The 20,013-nt window shown below is 41.8% G+C and overlaps 1 protein-coding gene across 1 annotated transcript; it reads right to left on the minus strand.

Moving 5' to 3' along the window:
• Window positions 1-415: 415 nt before the first annotated feature.
• LOC140207151 (uncharacterized) lies at window positions 416-18,330 on the minus strand. The gene is made up of 2 exons (XM_072275489.1): window positions 18,303-18,330; window positions 416-4,573 (listed from the first exon to the last, which is right to left on the minus strand). Exon 2 carries the CDS (start codon window positions 4,247-4,249, stop codon window positions 2,792-2,794), a length of 1,458 nt encoding a protein of 485 aa, XP_072131590.1. The 5' UTR covers window positions 4,250-4,573; window positions 18,303-18,330; the 3' UTR covers window positions 416-2,791.
• Between the last annotated feature and the right edge of the window lie 1,683 nt (window positions 18,331-20,013).

Below are 20,013 nucleotides of genomic sequence, written 5' to 3' on the forward strand. Positions count from 1 at the left end.
TAAAAAAAAAACTTACCCCTGATATCTCCTGTGTACCTACTTCTATGCACCTTAAAACTGTGCACTCTCGTGTCAGCAGTTTCAGCCCTGGGAAAAAGCCTCTGCCTGTCCACATGATCAATACCTCTCATCATCTTATAAACCTCTATCAAGAGGATCTGCAGAAATCTAGAGAACTACACACAAAGTGCTGGAGGAGCCCAGCATGTCAGGCAGCATCTATGGATGGGAATCAACATTTCAGGCCATGACCCTTCATCGGGCTTCTTGATACCCATGTATCTGGAATATCAACAAGCAAAGAAAATAGCAAGTAGTGTGAAAAATTTAGTTCAAGGCTTAAAAAATCCTGCCAAACAGAGATCAATAGTTAACAAATACAACAAAGGCAATAAACACTTTCATCAATACCAACACTGACCTTTTTAATGAAAATATCTTGGTCCCATTTCAATCAGTAAAATTTACAAAGATAAATAAGAACTGAAATGACAGCTTTTGAAAAGACTATTGATACTCAAACACCACCTTGGACAGAAGGAGGAAGAGGAGTAACACACATGAAAAAAAAAATCACACAGCAGTCAGATAAAACTTCTAAGTATATATTTTCATCAAAAATGATCAGGATTCAGCACTCCATGTGTGTACATGAAATTGTGATAAGAAATACAGACCAGAAAACTTAAATGAGAGGCCGACTCAGAGAAATTAATCATCACTATGGAAGAAAACATTAACCAGTGGAATGAGTATGACCCTCCATGGGAGACATCCCAATGATCTGAGCAGATGAGATGTTGACAAGGAAGCATCAAGCACCTTACTTGATGACCTCTTGGAGACCCCTTCCCAGAAACAGAGGGGGCCTTGCAGAAATACAGGACCAGGTGATGAACAAAAAAAAAAAAAATCAAAAATACATAAAATACAAACAAACAAGGTAGTAAGTGCAGAAAATGCCAACAGAACCAGACTCAATCCAACACATTCCAGGATCCTGCAGCAGATTAACTCAATCTGATTACTTAGAAAGGTACAATTAAGTGGCAAATATCATTCACCAAAATCTTGCTTTAAAATACAAACTCATGAATGCCCTCAATCACTTCATAAAGATACCATAAATTCAAGCCTGATCCAAAAGTCAAAATATTACAAATATTATGATAATCTATAGATTATTACAGAGAGGACAATCCATAATAACCATCTGGATATAATATTACAGGATAAACAAGCAGGAACAACTCCCTCAATAGATAAAACCATTCCCAACACACACATGTCCTCGACAAGTGGAGCACCTCACCACAGGCATTGTTTGTGTCATCAGACAACTGAAAGATTTTCTCCGTCAATCAGCTTCCAAAGGTTGCTACTCTGTCATTCGTTGCCACAGCCCGCTGCTGATTCCCTTCTCCTCATCATACGTTTTTACCCCAACCATCGTCCAGAGCCCCAAACTCTGCCCTGTGCAGACCCGCCTCTGGTTTCTGACTCTGCTCCGTTGAACATCCAACTAATAGTTTCCCATTCTACTCTCAGTCTTTACAGGACAGTGGTGTTTTCTAACAACCCTTTAGCAGCAGGGAAAATGATCCATAATGTGGAAATGAGTCATGAATCAGGAGGTTAACTACCAATGTCATTCTTCCTCAGCCCAGAGATTAGAAGGGCGAAGAACATCTCAAGACAGAACTGCAGTTAGCTCGACTTCTTCAGTCTGCAGAAAATTCAAGGGAAACCTCTTCACCCACAGAGTGGTGACTGTGTGGAACTCATCACCACAGGGAGAGCGAGAGGGGAACAACAGGGGAGGATTTAAAAGGACTGTCATGGAACTGAATCACTGGCAGGGTCCAGCCAGCTTGAGTTGACTCTCCATTGTACACTGGGTGTGTTATAAATTCACTAAATACTGGAGACAGAGTTTAAAATAGAACTGATTTATTTGTCTCAGATCCAGAATATTAAACTCCAGTCCCATTAAAAGTGAATATGCAGCAGAAGAAACTCCTCCCATGCCCAGTGACCAGGGTGCAGAACTGGGTGTGCTGAGCAGCAGCAATAATTGCAGAGTTTAGCACCGACAGTCACTCTCGAAATTGCATTCAGCAACGGTGATGGACAAATATTCAGCATGCAGCTTATTGAAAATTTCTCTGCAGTGTGAACCCAGTAGTGTGTCACCAGTGTAACATGCTGCAAGTCTTCACTGCTAATGTAATGGCCTCTCTGTAATGATTCACTGTTGAGGTAATGGTTTCTCTGCAGCAGCAATGTTTAGGTTATGAATAGAAATAACAGGGTTTTGGAGTGCAGGGCTATCCAATGACAGAAATGTTCTTTCTTGCGAGTCTGGAAGAGAGATTTTCATGGTATTTTGCCAGGGAGAGATGAGAAGACATGAATGGAGAGAGTGGGCCCTTTTTCTTTTTTTTTGTTTTCTTTATTCACCCTATAGTCAAAGTAAGAATTATAAAGCTCAATCTTTTAATCAAATATTGTGCACTGTTTGTTATTTTGGGGTACTGATTTGTAACAAGGGACACATCAGACAGCATCCACCCAAACGAGATTTCTTAAGTTTGGCCGGGCTGGGGGGCTATCACCCCCTATATTAAGCTGCTAGCCGAAGCAAGAGTTACAAAAGGTCAGATGACTGAGTGAATCCCTTCCCACATTCACAGCAGGTGAATGGCATCTCCCCAGTGTGAAATCAATGATGCAGATTTGGTTGATTTGGCTGTGAGAATCTCTTCCCAATGTCTGAGCAGGAGATCAGCCTCTACCCAGTGTGAACTTGCTGGTGTCTCTGTAGATGGGATGACCGAGTGAATCCTTTCCCACAGACTGAGCAGGTGAATGGCCTCTCCCCAGTGTGAACTGACTGGTGTGCTTGTAGGTGGAATGCCTGAGTGAATCCTTTCCCACACTCTGAGCAGGTGAATGGACTTTCCCCAGTGTGAGCTGACTTGTGTATCAGTAGGTGAGATGACAAGATGAATCCCTTCCCACAGTCTGAGCAGGTGAATGGCCTCTCCCCGGTGTGAACTCGCTGATGTACCTTCAGCTGAGATGACTGAGTGAATCCCTTCCCACAGTCTGAGCAGGTGAATGGCCTCTCCCCAGTGTGAACTCGCTGATGAACCTTCAGTTGCGATGCGCAAGTGAATCCCTTCCCACAGTCTGAGCAGGTGAACGGCCTCTCCCCGGTGTGAACTCGCTGATGTACCTTCAATTGAGATGACGAAATGCATCCCTTCCCACAGCCTGAGCAGGTGAATGGCCATTTCCCTGTGTGAACTGACTGGTGTCTCAGTAGGTCAGATGACAAAGTGAATCCCTTCCCACAGTCTGAGCAGGTGAATGGCCTCTCCCCCGTGTGAACTCGCTGATGTACCTTCAGTTTAGACGAGCAAGTAAATCCCTTCCTACAGACTGAGCAGGTGAATGGCCACTCTCCCATGTGAACTGACTGGTGTCTCTGCAGGGAGGATGATTCAGTGAATCCCTTCCCACACACTGAGCAAGTGAATGGCCTCTCCCCAGTGTGAACTCTCTGATGTTCCTTCAATCTCGATGAGCAAGTAAATCCCTTCCCACAGTCTGAGCAGGTGAACGGCCTCTCTCCAGTGTGAACTCGCTGATGTACCTTCAGGTTAGATAAGCAAGTGAATCCCTTCCCACAGACTGAGCAGGTGAATGGCCACTCCCCAGTGTGAACTGACTGGTGTCTCTGCAGGGAGGATGATTCAGTGAATCCCTTCCCACAGTCTGAGCAGGTGAATGGCTTCTCCCCAGTGTGAATTCTCTGATGTTCCTTCAACCTCCATGAGCAAGTAAATCCCTTCCCACAGTCTGAGCAGGTGAACGGCCTCTCTCCAGTGTGAACTCGCTGATGTACCTTCAGTTTAGATGAGCAAGTGAATCCCTTCCCACAGTCCGAGCAGGTGAACGGCTTCTCTCCAGTGTGAACTGACTGGTGTGCCAGTAGGTCAGATGACCGAGTGAATCCCTTCCCACAGTCTGAGCAGGTGAACGGCCTCTCTCCAGTGTGAACTCTCTGATGTACCTTCAGTTCAGATGACTGAGTGAATCCCTTCCCACAGTCTGAGCAGGTGAATGGCCTCTCTCCAGTGTGAATTCGCTGATGTACCTTCAGTTTAGATGAGCAAGTGAATCCCTTCCCACAGTCCGAGCAGGTGAACGGTCGCTCCCTGGTGTGAACTCGCTGGTGAGCCATTAGGTCAGATGACCGAGTGAATCCTTCCCCACAAATTCAGCAGATAACCATCCTCTGCCCAGTGTGAACCGACTGGTGTGTCCACAGGTGGGAAGACCGACTGAATCCCTTCTCACACACAGAACAGATTAATGGCCTTGTCCCAGTGTGAACTTGCTGATGTACCTTCAGTTGAGATGACCGAGTGAATCCCTCCCCACTGTCTGAGTAGGAAGGATGGTCGAGTGAATCCCTTTCTCCACTTCTTAAATATCTGGACAGAGACAGCAAAACTGGCATGTTGTGTTCAAAATTCCCCTGGACAAATTCCTTGTCATTTGTAACCTGTGAAAAGATTTACAGAATCCATCACTGGGTGAAGAACAACATTTCAGATGAGATCACTTGAGTTGTCAAGGTGTGATCTGGCATCACACTGTTACAGTGAGGTTCAACCCAAGTTGGAGAGGGAAATCATCTTCTAACTAGGCACAGTGATAGTATCTGGAATGACCATTAAACTCTCTGATGCTCTTCCTGTCTCTATAAGAATGGGGCATTTCTGCCATCTCCAATCTGTGACCTGGCTCAGTTTGACTCTCTCCATTGGTATTACTCCCTGTTCTCAGTGATCTGAATGGATGCCTGGCTCCACAGTAACTGAAACACTCTCACACAAATAGCCGGCAGTGCATTCCACACACCGACCACTCTCTGTGTAAAAAAACTTACCGGGGAATTCCACCTGCTGCCTAATGGAGTGACACACAATTTGTGTGGCTCTGTTTAATTCTTCCTGTTCCCCAGTTTAAACTCGGAATTTTTAACTTTTATTTGTCAGATCTTAGAGGGGAACAGTTGTTACTGTGTCACAATCTTTAAGAAGTGGAAAGCAGCTTTCTGAATCCAGCAATGGGAAGGGAAAAACTTCGAAAGAAGGATTAGAATATATGCAAACAGGAATTCTGCAGATGCTGGAAATTCAAACAACACACATCAAAGTTGCTGGTTAACGCAGCAGGCCAGGCAGCATCTCTAGGAAGAGGTACAGTCGACGTTTCAGGCTGAGACCCTTCATCAGGACTAACTGAAGGAAGAGCTAGTAAGAGATTTGAAAGTGGGAGGGGGAGGGGGAGGGGGAGATCCAAAATGATAGGAGAAGACAGGAGGGGGAGGGATGGAGCCAAGAGCTGGACAGGTGATTGGCAAAAGGGATATGAGAGGATCATGGGACAGGAGGTCCGGGGAGAAAGACGGGGGGGCGGGGGGAACCCAGAGGATGGGCAAGGGGTATAGTCAGAGGGACAGAGGGAGAAAAAGGAGAGTGAGAGAAAGAATGTGTGTATAAAAATAAATAACGGATGGGGTACGAGGGGGAGGTGGGGCATTAGCGGAAGTTAGAGAAGTTGATGTTCACGCCATCAGGTTGGAGGCTACCCAGACGGAATATACGGTGTTGTTCCTCCAACCTGAGTATGGCTTCACCTTTACAGTAGAGGAGGCCGTGGATAGACATGTCAGAATGGGAATGGGATGTGGAATTAAAATGTGTGGCCACTGGGAGATCCTGCTTTCTCTGGCGGACAGAGCGTAGGTGTTCAGCAAAGTGGTCTCCCAGTCTGCGTCGGGTCTCGCCAATATATAGAAGGCCACATCGGGAGCACTGGACGCAGTATATCACCCCAGCCGACTCACAGGTGAAGTGTCGCCTCACCTGGAAGGACTGTCTGGGGCCCTGTATAGTGGTAAGGGAGGAAGTGTAAGGGCATGTATAGCACTTGTTCCGCTTACAAGGATAAGTGCCAGGAGGGAGATCAGTGGGGAGGGATGGGGGAGACGAATGGACAAGGGAGTCGCATAGGGAGCAATCCCTGTGGGGCGGGGGGGGAGGGAAAGATGTGCTTAGTGGTGGGATCCCGTTGGAGGTGGCGGAAGTTATGGAGAATAATATATGCCTGTCTGGGCTGAGCGTTTAGAACATGCGTTGATGGCTCTCGACAAGAAAATAGATAATAACACTTCTGAGATGAGGTCATTTCGGCAGTTTTCATTTCATACAGGAAAGTATTAATCCTTGAATTCTGAACTTAGAGTCGACGCGTCAGATAGTGGATATTCCAGCCCGCTTGGAACAGTCTCAACACAAGATTATCGATCTGGAAGCAAGAGCTCGTCGGAATAACATTCGAATTGTTGGACTGAAGGAAGGCTCTGAGATTGGGGATTTATTGGACTATTTTGCTAATTTGTTTCAATCTGTTTCCGGATATTTTACCTCAGCCTCCTGATATTGAAAGAGCACATAGAATTTTCACTTCGAAATCTCAAGATCTGAATAAACCAAGGTCAGTTTTGGTCAGCTTTCTTTGTTTCAAAGTTAAAGACCAAATCATAAAATATGCAAGGAAACACAGTTTTTAAATTCAAGGGTTCTGAGAATTGTTTTTATGAAGATTATCCACGGGAAGTTATGGAACAGTGGTTCAAATTCATTCCAGCTATTAAGATAGCCCATAATAAGGGAATATTCCCATCACTTCGCTATCCAGCCCAATTAAAATTATTTCCCAAAGATTTGACTCCATGTGTTTTTCTAGATCCCAAAGCAGCATTGGACTATGTTAATTCTATTTTGGAGGTGGCCATGGTTTGAATGGCATTAGGTCTGCTGAATAATTTTCTGAAAGAAAACAAGCTTTGAAGATTTCTGATATATTGAAGATGTCCTTTGATCGATGGACCATTTAAAGAAGATGAGATCTTCTTGATTTGACTGATGAATGACTTTTCCAAAATCTGCTTGGTATACTAAGTGAATTAACACAGCAGACAAATTGTTAACTGATTTGATTATTTGTTTTTATCCTTCCTTTCCTTCATTAATTAAGTGATAGTTTTCATAGTTTATAAGGACTTTTTCTATACGTATGTATGTGTGTGTATATGTATATATAGCGAGGAGTGCTTAGTTAGTAGATAGATAATTCGTCTCAGTTTTTCTTCTAAACACAGCTTTTTTTTGATTGGGCAGTAAGTCAAAGGGATAATGGTGCCAATTTTTCTTCGTGAGAGATTACATAGACATCTTTCGTTTTGTTTTATTGTTTTGATGTCTTTGGCGATTGTTTTTGCATTCCCCAGTTTATTTTTAATGATTAAGCATAAACATCTGTTTTCTCCTCTGCAGGGCTTTCTTCTTTTTTTGTAAATGGGGTGGGGGGGGGGAATTAAGGAAAACATTTTAAATCACTATTATAAATTGGGCAGCTCGTGGAGTTCTGTTTCTTTTTTCCTTTTCTATGGGGACGCATTCCGGCTTTTTCTTTTTCTTTGCCGGATTTCTGGCTTTTAGGATGGGGGCAGGATTGGGGTTAGTTTTGAGCTATAGGTTTCACTGTAGGATTAATTTTAGTTTTTTTATATCGTATTTTTTCCCATTACGAAGTTCTGAAGCATGCATGTTTTCCGTATGGTTATACTTATCACCGCCATTTTTGATTAGCCCATGTTGGTATACGTGTATTTATGTGTTAAAAAAATATTTTATTGTAGTTAAACAGATAAACGTTATTAGTTGGAACGTACGTGGCTGGAATCATCCTAATAAGCAAAAGACTTAAAATTATTAATCGATTCCAACCCGATATATTTTTCGCTCAAGAAATGCATATCAGAACGGGCGATCAAAATAGATTTTTTAAAATGTGGAAGGGCCTTCAATATCATCCCACTTATCAAAATAAAACAAAAGGAGTATCTATTTTTATTAAATCTAATATTTTATTTATCCAAGAAGACATTGTGTCAGATACTAATGGTAGATTTTTAATTGTCAAAGGAACAATTTGTCATAGAAAAATTGGCCTGGTTAATCTATATGGACCTAATGTAGATGATCCTTCTTTTCTAAAAACGTATTTGGTTTATTGCCGGATTTAAATGAATATATGTTGTTAACAGGTGGTGATTTTAGCTGTTGTTTAAGTCTGTTGATTGACAAGAGTTCAACCAATCAGCGGCTTCCGAATTGTTCAGCATCACTTATTACTTGTTTTTTAATTGATTATGGTTTGGTCGAAATTTAGAGACATCTACATCCTAATGACAGAGATTATTCTTTTTATTCACACGTTCACAAAAAATATTCCAGAATCGATTATTTTATAGCTGATTTCCGATTTTTGTCCAAAATCTAGAAATGGGAATATGACGCTATCGTTGTTTCGGATCATGCGACTTTAAGCTTAGCTTTTGAATTGAATGATGTCAGTATTGCAAACTTCCCTTGGCGTTTTCCAGAAAATGTATTACAAAGTTCGGACTTTGTCAAATTTACTGAGACTCAGATAAAAGATTTTTTTCTTTTTAATAATACGGGAGATGTGTCGAGATTGATTATATGGGATACCTTTAAAGCATATTTGCAAGGTCAGATAACCTCCTATTTAGCTAAGCTTAATAAACAGACAAAAAATAGAGTTAGATAAGATTTCAAAACAAATTAAAGACTTGGATAATATTTATGCAATCGCTCCTAAAGTTAATTTATTTAAACCAATAGTTGAACTTCAATCACAATATAATTTACTATTAACTTATCCTATTGAATGAAATTTGCTTAAATTGAAAAGTCAATTTCATGTGCTTGGAGATAAAAATAATAAGCTATTAGCATCTCAATTGAAAGCAGCCAGAGCTAAAAGACAAATTTTTAAAAATTCGTAAGGGAGACGGTAGTTTAGCTTGTAATTATGAAGACATTAATAAAATTTTTCAAGACTTATACATTGAACTTTATAAATCTCAGTTTCCAGCTGATCCTGCTAAAATGAATGCCTTTTTACAAAAGATTGATTTCCGTCAAATTTCTGTTGAAGATCAACAAACTCTTGATTCTCCTATTACTGAAAAAGAAATTCAGAAAGCTATTCTTTCAATGCAATCTTGTAAAGCTCCTGGATTGGATGGTTATTCTGTAGGATTTCATTAAAAATTTGAAAAATTGCTTTCTCCATATATGTTGGAAACGCTTAAAGATTCTTTTTTGATAGAATTACCTCCCACATTTTATGAAGCTTATATTTCTTTAATTCTTAAGAAAGATAAAGAGCCTACTGACTGCGCTTCATATAGACCTATTTCATTATTAAATGTGGATGCTAAAATTCTTTCAAAAATAATGGCTAATCGATTGGACAATATTCTAGCTAAAATTATCTCTCAGGACCAAACAGGTTTTGTAAAGGGCTGATATTCCTTCTCTAATACTCAGAGACTGTTAAATGTTATATACTCATCCTTTTCTAAGACTCCCCAATGTGTTGATACTGAAAAGGCATTTGATAGAGTTGAATGGAAATACTTATTAACGTTTTAGAGAAATTCAACTTTGGTACTAATTTTAATAAGTGGATTAGAATGATATATAAAAGCCCTATTGCTACTGTTATTACTAATAATTGCAGATCTCCTTTTTCTCGACTCTCGCGGGGTACGAGACAAGGATGTCCGTTAAGTCCCCTGTTATTTAATTTGGTGTTGGAACCCTTGGGCATTCCGCTTCATTAAGCTAAAGATATCCATGGAATTTCCATAAATAGGACTATTCAGAAGATCTCCCTTTCTGCTGATGATCTCTTAGTTTATGTTTCGAATCCTGAAGAATCCATTCCTAGTTTATTGAAATTGTTAGATGAATTTGGAAAGTTTTCAGGATATAAACCAAACCTTCATAAAAGTGAATTATTTCCTCTAAATGATTCTGCTTCTATAAATGATGACATTCCTTTTAAAGTTACAGACTCTTTTAAATATTTAGGTATTATTATTACTAAAAATCACAGAGACCTTTTTAGAGCTAATTTGGTTCCTTTAGTGGATTTTATGAAGCAATTATTTTGTAAATGGAATCCACTTACACTTTCGTTAGCTGGTTGAATTCATGCAGTTAAAATGATGATTTTATCAAAAATTTTTTTATATGTATTTCAAAATATTCCTATTTTTTTTTAACTAAGAAGTTTTTTGATCAGGTTGATTCTATTATTTCATCATTTTTGGAAAGACCAAGAATTGGAAAATATCAATTACAAAAATTATAAAGGGATGGAGGTCTTTCTCTGCCTAATTTAAGAATATACTATTGGGCTGTTAATATACGTTACATGTGTTCCTGGTTATATTGGGCTGATAAAAATGAATGACCACCGTGGGCTGATTTGGAATTCAAAGCTGTGAAACAATTTTACTTACCCTCGTTATTCAGAGCTTCTTTACCTGTACAACTGGCCAAAATTTCTAATCTAAATTTATATCCTATGATTAAGCAGTCATTACGAATTTGGTACCAGTTTTGTAATTTTATTAATCTCAAAAAATTTAACCTTCTTAGTTTAATTTATCGAAATTATTTATTTAAGCCTTCATTATGTGATCCTACCTTTTTTATTTGTTAGAATAAAGGAGTCTATTCCTTCATGGATCTGTTCCAAGAAGGTCAATTGATGTCTTTTGAGAAATTAGTAACTAAATACTCTCTCCGGTACTCACATTTCTTGCAATATCTTCAGGTCAGACATTTCTTACAAGAATATTTAACTAATTTTCCATATATACAGGATTCTGACCTGTTAAGACATTATTTTAAAAATGAATCCTTTAGTGAAAGGTTTTATTGGGAAAATTTATAATTTACTGTTGCAACAGAACAATTATCCTTCACTTAAGATTAAGCAAGATTGGGAAAGAGAGCTTAACATGACCTTGATAACAGAGGATTGGTTGCAAATTTTGAAGTTGGTTAACTCTTCTTCGATTTGTGCCAGTCACTCTTTAATTCAATTTGAAGTTGTACATCGTTACTATTTGACAAAGGACAGACTGTCCAAAATGTTTCCTAAAGTTGATAGTCAGTGTGATAAATGTAAAACTGAGACAGGTACATTAACACATACGTTTTGGTTGTGTTCTGTATTGAAACAGTTTTGGTAATCTGTTTTCTCTACAATTTCTAAAGCTTTAAAATTAGTTTACAACCTAATAAATTGACAGTTTTGTTCGGTATAATCCCTCAATATATTCATGGTATTTCTCTATCAGACCAACATGTAATTGCATTTGTTACATTAATGGCCAGAAGGGCTATTTTATTGAAATGGAAAGATGCCTCCGCTCCCACTTTGATACAATGGTTCTCTCAGGTGATGCTATGTCTTAGTTTGGAGAAAATCAGAAGTCCAACTTTTGATCCTCAATTTGACCTTGAGAAAAGATGGGCTTCTTTTGCTGGCTACTATCATCTGATTTGAGTTAATTTAGGTGGTTTCCTTCTGCTTCTTGTTTAAATGGATTTGAGTTACAGATTGATGTTTTTCTTTTATGTAAGCTTGTATGGCGTATAACTCCGGGGTTGTGCTCCAAGTGGGTTTTTTTGTTAGCAGGGGATTTTTTTTGCTTTAGTTGCTAGGGGCTGTTTTTTTTCTTTCTTCCTTTTTTTCACAAAAAATATTCTTAACACGTTATTTTTTCTTATTATTATTGATATATCATTTAGTTTTGTTAAGCATATATTTGGTAATTTAATTCCTCATTGTACATATTGACATGTTGACTTGATTACTTTAATGTATTTTTTGTGGATCTTCAATAATAATAAAAAAGATTAAAAAATGAAAATGAAAAACTTTACCCCTGACATCCTCTCGGTATTTATTTCCAAGCACCTTAAAACTCTGCCCCTGAGAGCTTGGATACAGACATGGAATTATGATGTAGTGGCCATTACAGAGACTTGGCTGGCACCAGGGCAGGAATGGATTCTCAATATTCCTGGATTTCAGTGCTTTAAAAGGGATACAGAGGACGGCGGAAAAAGGGGAGGAGGGGTGGCATTACTGGTCAGGGATTCTTTTACAGCTACAGAAAGGGTGGGTAATGTAACAGGATCCTCTTTTCAGTCAATATGGGTGGAAGTCAGGAATAGGAAGGAAGCAGTTACTCTACTGGGGGTATTCTATAGGCCCCCTGGTAGCAGCAGAGATACAGAGGAGCAGATTGGGAGGCAGATTTTGGAAAGCTGCAAAAGTAACAGAGTTGTTATCATGGGTGACTTTAACTTCCCTAATATTGATTGGCATCTGATTAGTTCCAAGGGTTTAGATGGGGCAGAGTTTGTTAAGTGTGTCCAGGATGGATTCCTGTCACAGTATGTGGACAGGCCGACCAGGTGGAATGCCATACTATCTAGTACTAGGTAATGACCGGGTCAGGTCACAGATCTCTCAGTGGGTGAGCATCTGGGGGACGGTGACCACCACTCCCTGACCTTTATAATTATCATGGAAAAGGATAGAATCAGAGAAGACAGGAAATTTTTTAATTGGGGAAAGGCAAATTATGAGGCTATAAGACTAGAACTTGCGGGTGTGAATTGGGATGATGTATTTGCAGGGAAATGTACTATGGACATGTGGTCGATGTTTAGAGATCTCTTGCAGGATGTTAGGGATAAATTTGTCCCGGTGAGGAAGATAGAGAATGGTAGGGTGAAGGAACCATGGGTGACAAGTGAGGTGGAAAATCTAGTCAGGTGGAAGAAGGCAGCATACATGAGGTTTAAGAAGCAAGGATCAGATGGGTCTATTGAGGAATATAGGGAAGCAAGAAAGTGTCTTAAGAAGGGGCTGAGAAGAGCAAGAAGGGGGCATGAGAAGGCCTTGGCGAGTAGGGTAAAGGAAAACCCCAAGGCGTTCTTCAATTATGTGAAGAGAAAAAGGATGACAGGAGTGAAGGTAGGACCAATTAGGATAAAGGTGGGAAGATGTGCCTGGAGGCTGTGGAAGTGAGCGAGGTCCTCAATGAATACTTCTCTTCGGTATTCACCAATGAGAGGGAACTTGATGATGGTGAGGACAATATGAGTGAGGTTGATGTTCTGGAGCATGTTGATATTAAGGGAGAGGAGGTGTTGGAGTTGTTAAAATACATTAGGACAGATAAGTCCCCGGGGCCTGACGGATAAATCCCCAGGCTGCTCCACAAGGCGAGAGAAGAGATTTCTGAGCCTCTGGCTAGGACCTTTATGTCCTCGTTGTCCACGGGAATGGTACCGGAGGATTGGAGGGAGGCGAATGTTGTTCCCTTGTTCAAAAAAGGTAGTAGGGATAGTCCGGGTAATTATAGACCAGTGAGCCTTACGTCTGTGGTGGGAAAGCTGTTGGAAAAGGTTCTTGGAGATAGAATCTATAGGCATTTAGAGAATCATGGTCTAATCAGGGACAGTCAGCATGGCTTTGTGAAGGGCAGATTGTGTCTAACAAGCCTGATAGAGTTCTTTGAGGAGGTGACCAGGCATAAAGATGAGGGTAGTGCAGTGGATGTGATCTATATGGATTTTAGTAAGGCATTTGACAAGGTTCCACACAGTAGGCTTATTCAGAAAGTTAGAAGGCATGGGATCCAGGGAAGTTTGGCCAGGTGGATTCAGAATTGGCTTGCCTGCAGAAGGCAGAGGGTGGTGGTGGAGGGAGTACATTCAGATTGGAGGATTGTGACTAGTGGTGTCCCACAAGGATCTGTTCTGGGACCTCTACTTTTCATGATTTTTATTAACGACCTGGATGTTGGGGTAGAAGGGTGGGTTGGCAAGTTTGCAGATGACACAAAGGTTGGTGGTGTTGTAGATAATGTAGAGGATTGTCAAAGATTGCAGAGAGACATTGATAGGATGCAGAAGTGAGCTGAGAAGTGGCAGATGGAGTTCAACCCAGAGAAGTGTGAGGTGGTACACTTTGGAAGGACAATCTCCAAGGCAGAGTACAAAGTAAATGGCAGGATACTTGGTAGTGTGGAGGAGCAGAGGGATCTCGGGGTACATGTCCACAGATCTCTGAAAGTTACCTCACAGGTGGATAGGGTAGTTAAGAAAGCTTATGGGGTGTTAGCTTTCATAAGTCGAGGGATAGAGTTTAAGAGTCGCGATGTAATGATGCAGCTCTATAAAACTCTGGTTAGGTCACACTTGGAGTACTGTGTCCAGTTCTGGTCACCTCACTATAGGAAGGATGTGGAAGCATTGGAAAGGGTACAGAGGAGATTTACCAGGATGCTGCCTGGTTTAGAAAGTATGCATTATGATCAGAGATTAAGGGAGCTAGGGCTTTACTCTTTGGAGAGGAGGAGGATGAGAGGAGACATGATAGAGGTGTACAAGATAATAAGAGGAATAGATAGAGTGGATAGCCAGCGCCTCTTCCCCAGGGCACCACTGCTCAATACAAGAGGACATGGCTTTAAGGTAAGGGGTGGGAAGTTCAAGGGGGATATTAGAGGAAGGTTTTTTACTCAGAGAGTGGTTGGTGCGTGGAATGCACTGCCTGAGTCAGTGGTGGAGGCAGATACACTAGTGAAGTTTAAGAGACTACTAGACAGGTATATGGAGGAATCTAAGGTGGGGGCTTATATGGGAGGCAGGGTTTGAGGGTCGGCACAACATTGTGGGCCGAAGGGCCTGTACTGTGCTGTACTATTCTATATCTCTATATCTTCGTGTTAGCCATTTCAACCCTGGGAATAAAACTCTGGCTATCCACACGATCAATGCCCCTCATCATCTTATAAACCTAAAAAAGGCTGTAAACATAAACAAGGAAATTATACATTGCTTCGAGGATTTGATAGAAGTATACAAAATTATGAGGGTATAGATAGGGTAAATGCAAGCAGCTTTTTCCACTGAGGTTGTGTGGGATGATAAACAGAGGTCATGGGTAAGTGGGGAAGATGAAATTTCAAGAGGAACATGTGAAAAAGCTCTTTACTGAAATGGTCGTGAGAATGTGGAATGAGATGCCAGCACAAGTGGTGAATATGAGCTCGGTTTCACCATTTAAAAGAAGTTTGGATGGGAGCCTGGATGGTTGGGGTACAGAGGGCGATGGTAGTTGCATCAGACAGCTTAAATGTTTTCTCAGCATTAACTAGATTGGCCAAATAGCCTGTTTCCATACTGAACTTCTCCATGTTTCAATGACAGACAAGCTGGCCAAACTTGCAACACAGCAGCAATGGCTGGAGTTTCTGGGAGCAATTCGGGAGCTGAGTGATCGACACATCCCAAAGAAGTGGAAGCATTGGAAAGGCAGGAGGACACAACCGTGGCTGAAATGAGAAGCCAAAGCCAACATAAAAGCCAAATTGAGGTCAAAGAAAAGAACAAAAACTATTGGGAAGCTTTTAGAAATCAACAGAAGATGACTAAAAAAAAGTCAGATGAGCTCAGGGCGTGGAATTATGATATTGTAGTCATTAATGAGTCTTGGTAGCACTCAACAGTCTGAGGCATTTAGAGGGAAAAAATATTCAGAGCCTCAATATCTCTTGAAAACCAAGGTACCCTTCATCAGTTAACTTTCAACCTTTATTTTGACAGGCACATACAAACTCAAAATCCTCAAAATTTCACTTCTGAAGGCCTCCCACTTACAAAGTACCCCTTTGCCAGAAAACAGCCTGTCTCAAACCACACTTGTCAGATCCTTTCTGATACCATCAAAATTGACCTTTCTCCAATTTAGAATCTCAATCCGAGCTGACTCTGTCTGAGGTCTGAACAACATCTGACTGGCGTCAAGAAAACTAATTCTCCCTCATTGTCACAAAAACAAAGGAGCTGATTGTGTACGACAGAAGGAATGGAGACAGGCTAACCCTATTGACACCAATGGATCTGGGGTTGAGAGAGTGAACAGCTTTAGGTTCTTCAGCATAAACATCATCAAGGATCTCACATGGTCTGTACATACTGTCTGTGTTGTGAAAAGAGCACAACAGCACCTCTTTCACCTCAGATGGTTGAAGAAGTTGGGGATGGGGCCCCAAATCCTAAGAACTTTCTACATGGAAACAATTGAGAGCATCCTGACTGGCTGCATCACTGCCTGCTATGGGAACTGTACTTCCCATAATCACAGGAACCTGCAGAGAGTGGAGCGGACAGCCCAGTGCATCTGTAGATGTGAACTTCCCACTATTATAACCATATAATTACAGCACGGAAACAGGCCATCTCGGCCCTTCCAGTCCGTGCTGAACGCCTACTCTCACCTAGTCCCACCAACCTGCACTCAGCCCATAACTGTCCATTCCTTTCCTGTCCATATAGCTATCCAATTTTACTTTAAATGACAATATTGAACCTGCCTCAACCACTTCTGCTGGAAGCTCGTTCCACAAAGACAGGAGTGTAAAAAGGGCCCGAAGACACCCCAACCACAAACTTTCCAGCTGCTACAATCCGGGAAACAATACCTCACTATTAAAGCCAGGATCAACAATTTCCAGGACAGCTTCTTCCACCAGGCCATCACACTGATTAATCCATGCTGATACAATTGCATTTCTATGTATATTGACTGTCCTATGTACAAACTATTTATTATAAATTACTATAAATTACACATTGCAAATTTAGATGGAGACGTAACGGAAAGATTTCCACTCATATATATGAAGGATGTATGTAATAAAGTGAATTCAATTCAATTCACCTCTCCACTGTCTGTTCTGTCATTCTGGCTCCCATTTCCCCTACAACCTATTTTAACCACATCACCCCCTCCCACCACACTAGCACTAGCAAGCCTTACCACTAGGATATTAGTCCCCTCTTGTTCTGTTCCCCTAACGAACGAATCTCATATCACCCCTTTGACTTTCCTCTGCCAGAAAATCCCCCTCAACAGTTTCTAAACTGGACCACCTGTTGTGCGGGATAGCAACAAGAGTGCTCTGTGATGGCTATTTAACCTCATTCCCCTTCTTGACTCTCACCCAGTTTCCTGTGTCCTGCACCTTGGGTGTAACTCACCTCTCTTCATTCCCATCTATCACCCCCTCAAACTCGTGGATGATCCAGAATTCATCCATTTCAAGTTCCAACTCCTTGAAGTGCAGGGTTACAAGCTGCAGCTGGATGCACATTTTGTTGGTGAGGGCATCAGGGACACTGGAGGTCTCCCCACCTTCCCACCAATGTCCCCTCTAATTTTTAATGACCAGTGTGCACATAAATCTTGTACTGTGCATGTTTTTACCCAGTGACAACATGTGCACAGTGAATTTCATATAGAGAGGTATTCATTTTAACAGCTAGCAAATCACTGTCAATAAGAACTTTTATCTCCTCTGGGTTCGATCAAGTTATTGTGCACTCTCGCACAACCTATGTAGTAGGCCTGTAACGGGTAACGAAGGATTTTCTCACCAGTGCATTTGCACACCATCCATTTGTGATTTGCTTGCTAAATGGCACTTTAAACAGTCAAATTTCCAAATATCACCTCACTTGCAAATTCTCCAGCAACTTTTGCATTGCCACAATACACACAGAGAACACTAGTTTCTATATTTGTACATAAATATTTCCCCTGAACCCTCCCCCAGGTGACTAACCAATGAATATAAAGGAAATGCCAATGAATATAAAGGGAAGGGCAGTAGTCTGTTTCATTGGAGTCTGACACATTTGTGATGTGAAAGCTACTTGTTGCCCAGAGCAGAGGTGTTTGATATCATTATGTACCCAGAGAGAATGGGTCAAAAAATGTTCTCACGGGTAGCAAAGTCCAGAACAAGAGGAGGGATAACGAGCAACACACACAAAATGCTGGAGGAACTCAGCAGGCCAGGCAGCATCTATGGAAAAGTGTACTATTGCTGAATTCCGGCATTTTGTGTGTGTTGCTTGGATTTCCAGCATCTGCAGATTTTCTCTTGTTTGTGATTGGAGGTAGAACAAAGGTGATTTTCTTAACTGGTGATGTAAAAGATTTTGTTCCCTTTCTCCGAGTTCCTAATCCTTGCATTTAGACAGCTGGAGCTCAGCTCTGTCTGAGAGATCCATCGGTTCCCACTCCCTCATCAGCCGGAAGCTCCCCGGGGCCCGTGCAGGGATCGTGGGGCTGAGAGAGAGGGACGAGAGGAGGACTGTCTCCGGATTGCGGGTCACGGTGTCCGGAGCTCACAACTATTGTCCCTCAGTCGGTGTTAAATAACTAACCCGGAGCCGCTCTCTTACCTGCAACGTCTTCTAAGGCCTTTTGTGGACTGCGCATGCGTGATATTCGGGACCAGCCGCAACCCTGACGCCTGCGCATTCGATCGGTGCTTCAGCGACAGCGAATATTGCCACGCGGAGCTTTCTGGGTAATCACGGTGCCATTAAAGGTTTCTGCAAGCAGCCGTTCCATATCAATACCTCAGGTTTTTTTTTTGTTTCGAAAACTCAGCAGTTCTCTTAACGCAGAAAGCAGCTCCCATTAACAAAACACTTAATATCAGCAAACTTCCTGCGTGTTGAATGCCAAAGTAGAGCCTTCTTAAAAATGCAGTTATAAAACACAAGAGATTCTGCTGTTGCTGGAAATGCAAACACATACACATAAAATGCTGGAGGAACTCTGCAGTTCAGGCGGAGTACACATGTATAGGAATGCTGAAGGGACTCGGCCTAAACGTTGTCTATTTATTCCTCTCCACATTTGCCCCCTGATCTGTTGATTTCCATCAGTAATTTGCAGAAATTAACCTTTTTTTTTCATTCAACCAGTTTCCACCTGTTTCTGATCTTTCATTTGTAGCCATATCCTGCTGGTCTGATTTCTCCTGCTCCTCATAAACTCTAGACCCCATCTTTCTCTGGAGCCCCAAAGTCCTGACTCAGGCTAGCAACTCTTTGGTTTCTCACTCCACTCCATCGAAAATTCATTCGCTAGTCTGCTGTCAGACTTTAGAGATGCATTGCTGTCTGAGGCACAGTCCTTTCAAATGAGTGAAAATGACCCAAAACGTTGGAAAAGCGGGGAAGGAGTTTAACTAGATCAGGTGATGGGTGGAGACTCTCCCACCTGAACCGGTGACTCTGCTCCTCAGCCCTCACCCGCTGCCCGACCCATCCACTGCATTTCCCACATTATTACATATTTACACCAGATGCATAGTTACCTTTTCTCTCCATATCTTCCCTGTCCCTTTCCCTCCACCTCCAGGTCACAGAGTCACGGGCTCAATTCCCATCCCAGTCCGACACACAATTCAGACCCAAACTGAAAATGTGCCGATTCCATTTAAATCAGTCTGTGTTAAAAACACTACTTTATATTCTCATTCCTCCGGCCTCACTGGACAGGAACACTGAAACATCCAGTGAGAAACAGCAGGAGGTGGCTATTCTGCCCCTCTAACCATCAACAAGATACCGGCTACTCTCCCATCTCAGCCCCATGTTTCTGCCAGATCCTTATTTCCTCGATCCCTTCGGTCTCCACACATCTGCCAGTCTCAGTTTTATGTGAGGACGATCACTGAGTCTTCACCGGCCTCTGTGGTGGGGATTTACAGACCTACACCACCCTTGGAGTGGAGACATTTCCTGTCATCTCAGTCCCGGACAGTCCACCCCCTTTTTCAGGGACTGGGATCCCTGGTTCAACCGGTAATGATGTTGTGCATTTCAATGTGTTCACCTCTCAGTCCTCGATTCTCTAAATGAAAGGGTTATCACATTTAATCTTTCTTCATATGATGACCCCACCACTCCAGGGATCAGTCTGGTGAATCTTCATTGCACTCTCTATAACAAATACTCTCTAACCTCTTTGTTAACCCTCTATGGAATTAGTTTCCATCTTCTGCAGCCCCGTGTTGCCCCAACCACTCACCTCCCACCCCTGTCACTATTTCCACCTTCCCACCTCCCCCTCACCTGGACCCACCTCTCACTCCCCAGC

This window comes from Mobula birostris, chromosome 13 (assembly GCF_030028105.1).
Source record: "Mobula birostris isolate sMobBir1 chromosome 13, sMobBir1.hap1, whole genome shotgun sequence".
NCBI lineage: Eukaryota > Metazoa > Chordata > Chondrichthyes > Myliobatiformes > Myliobatidae > Mobula > Mobula birostris.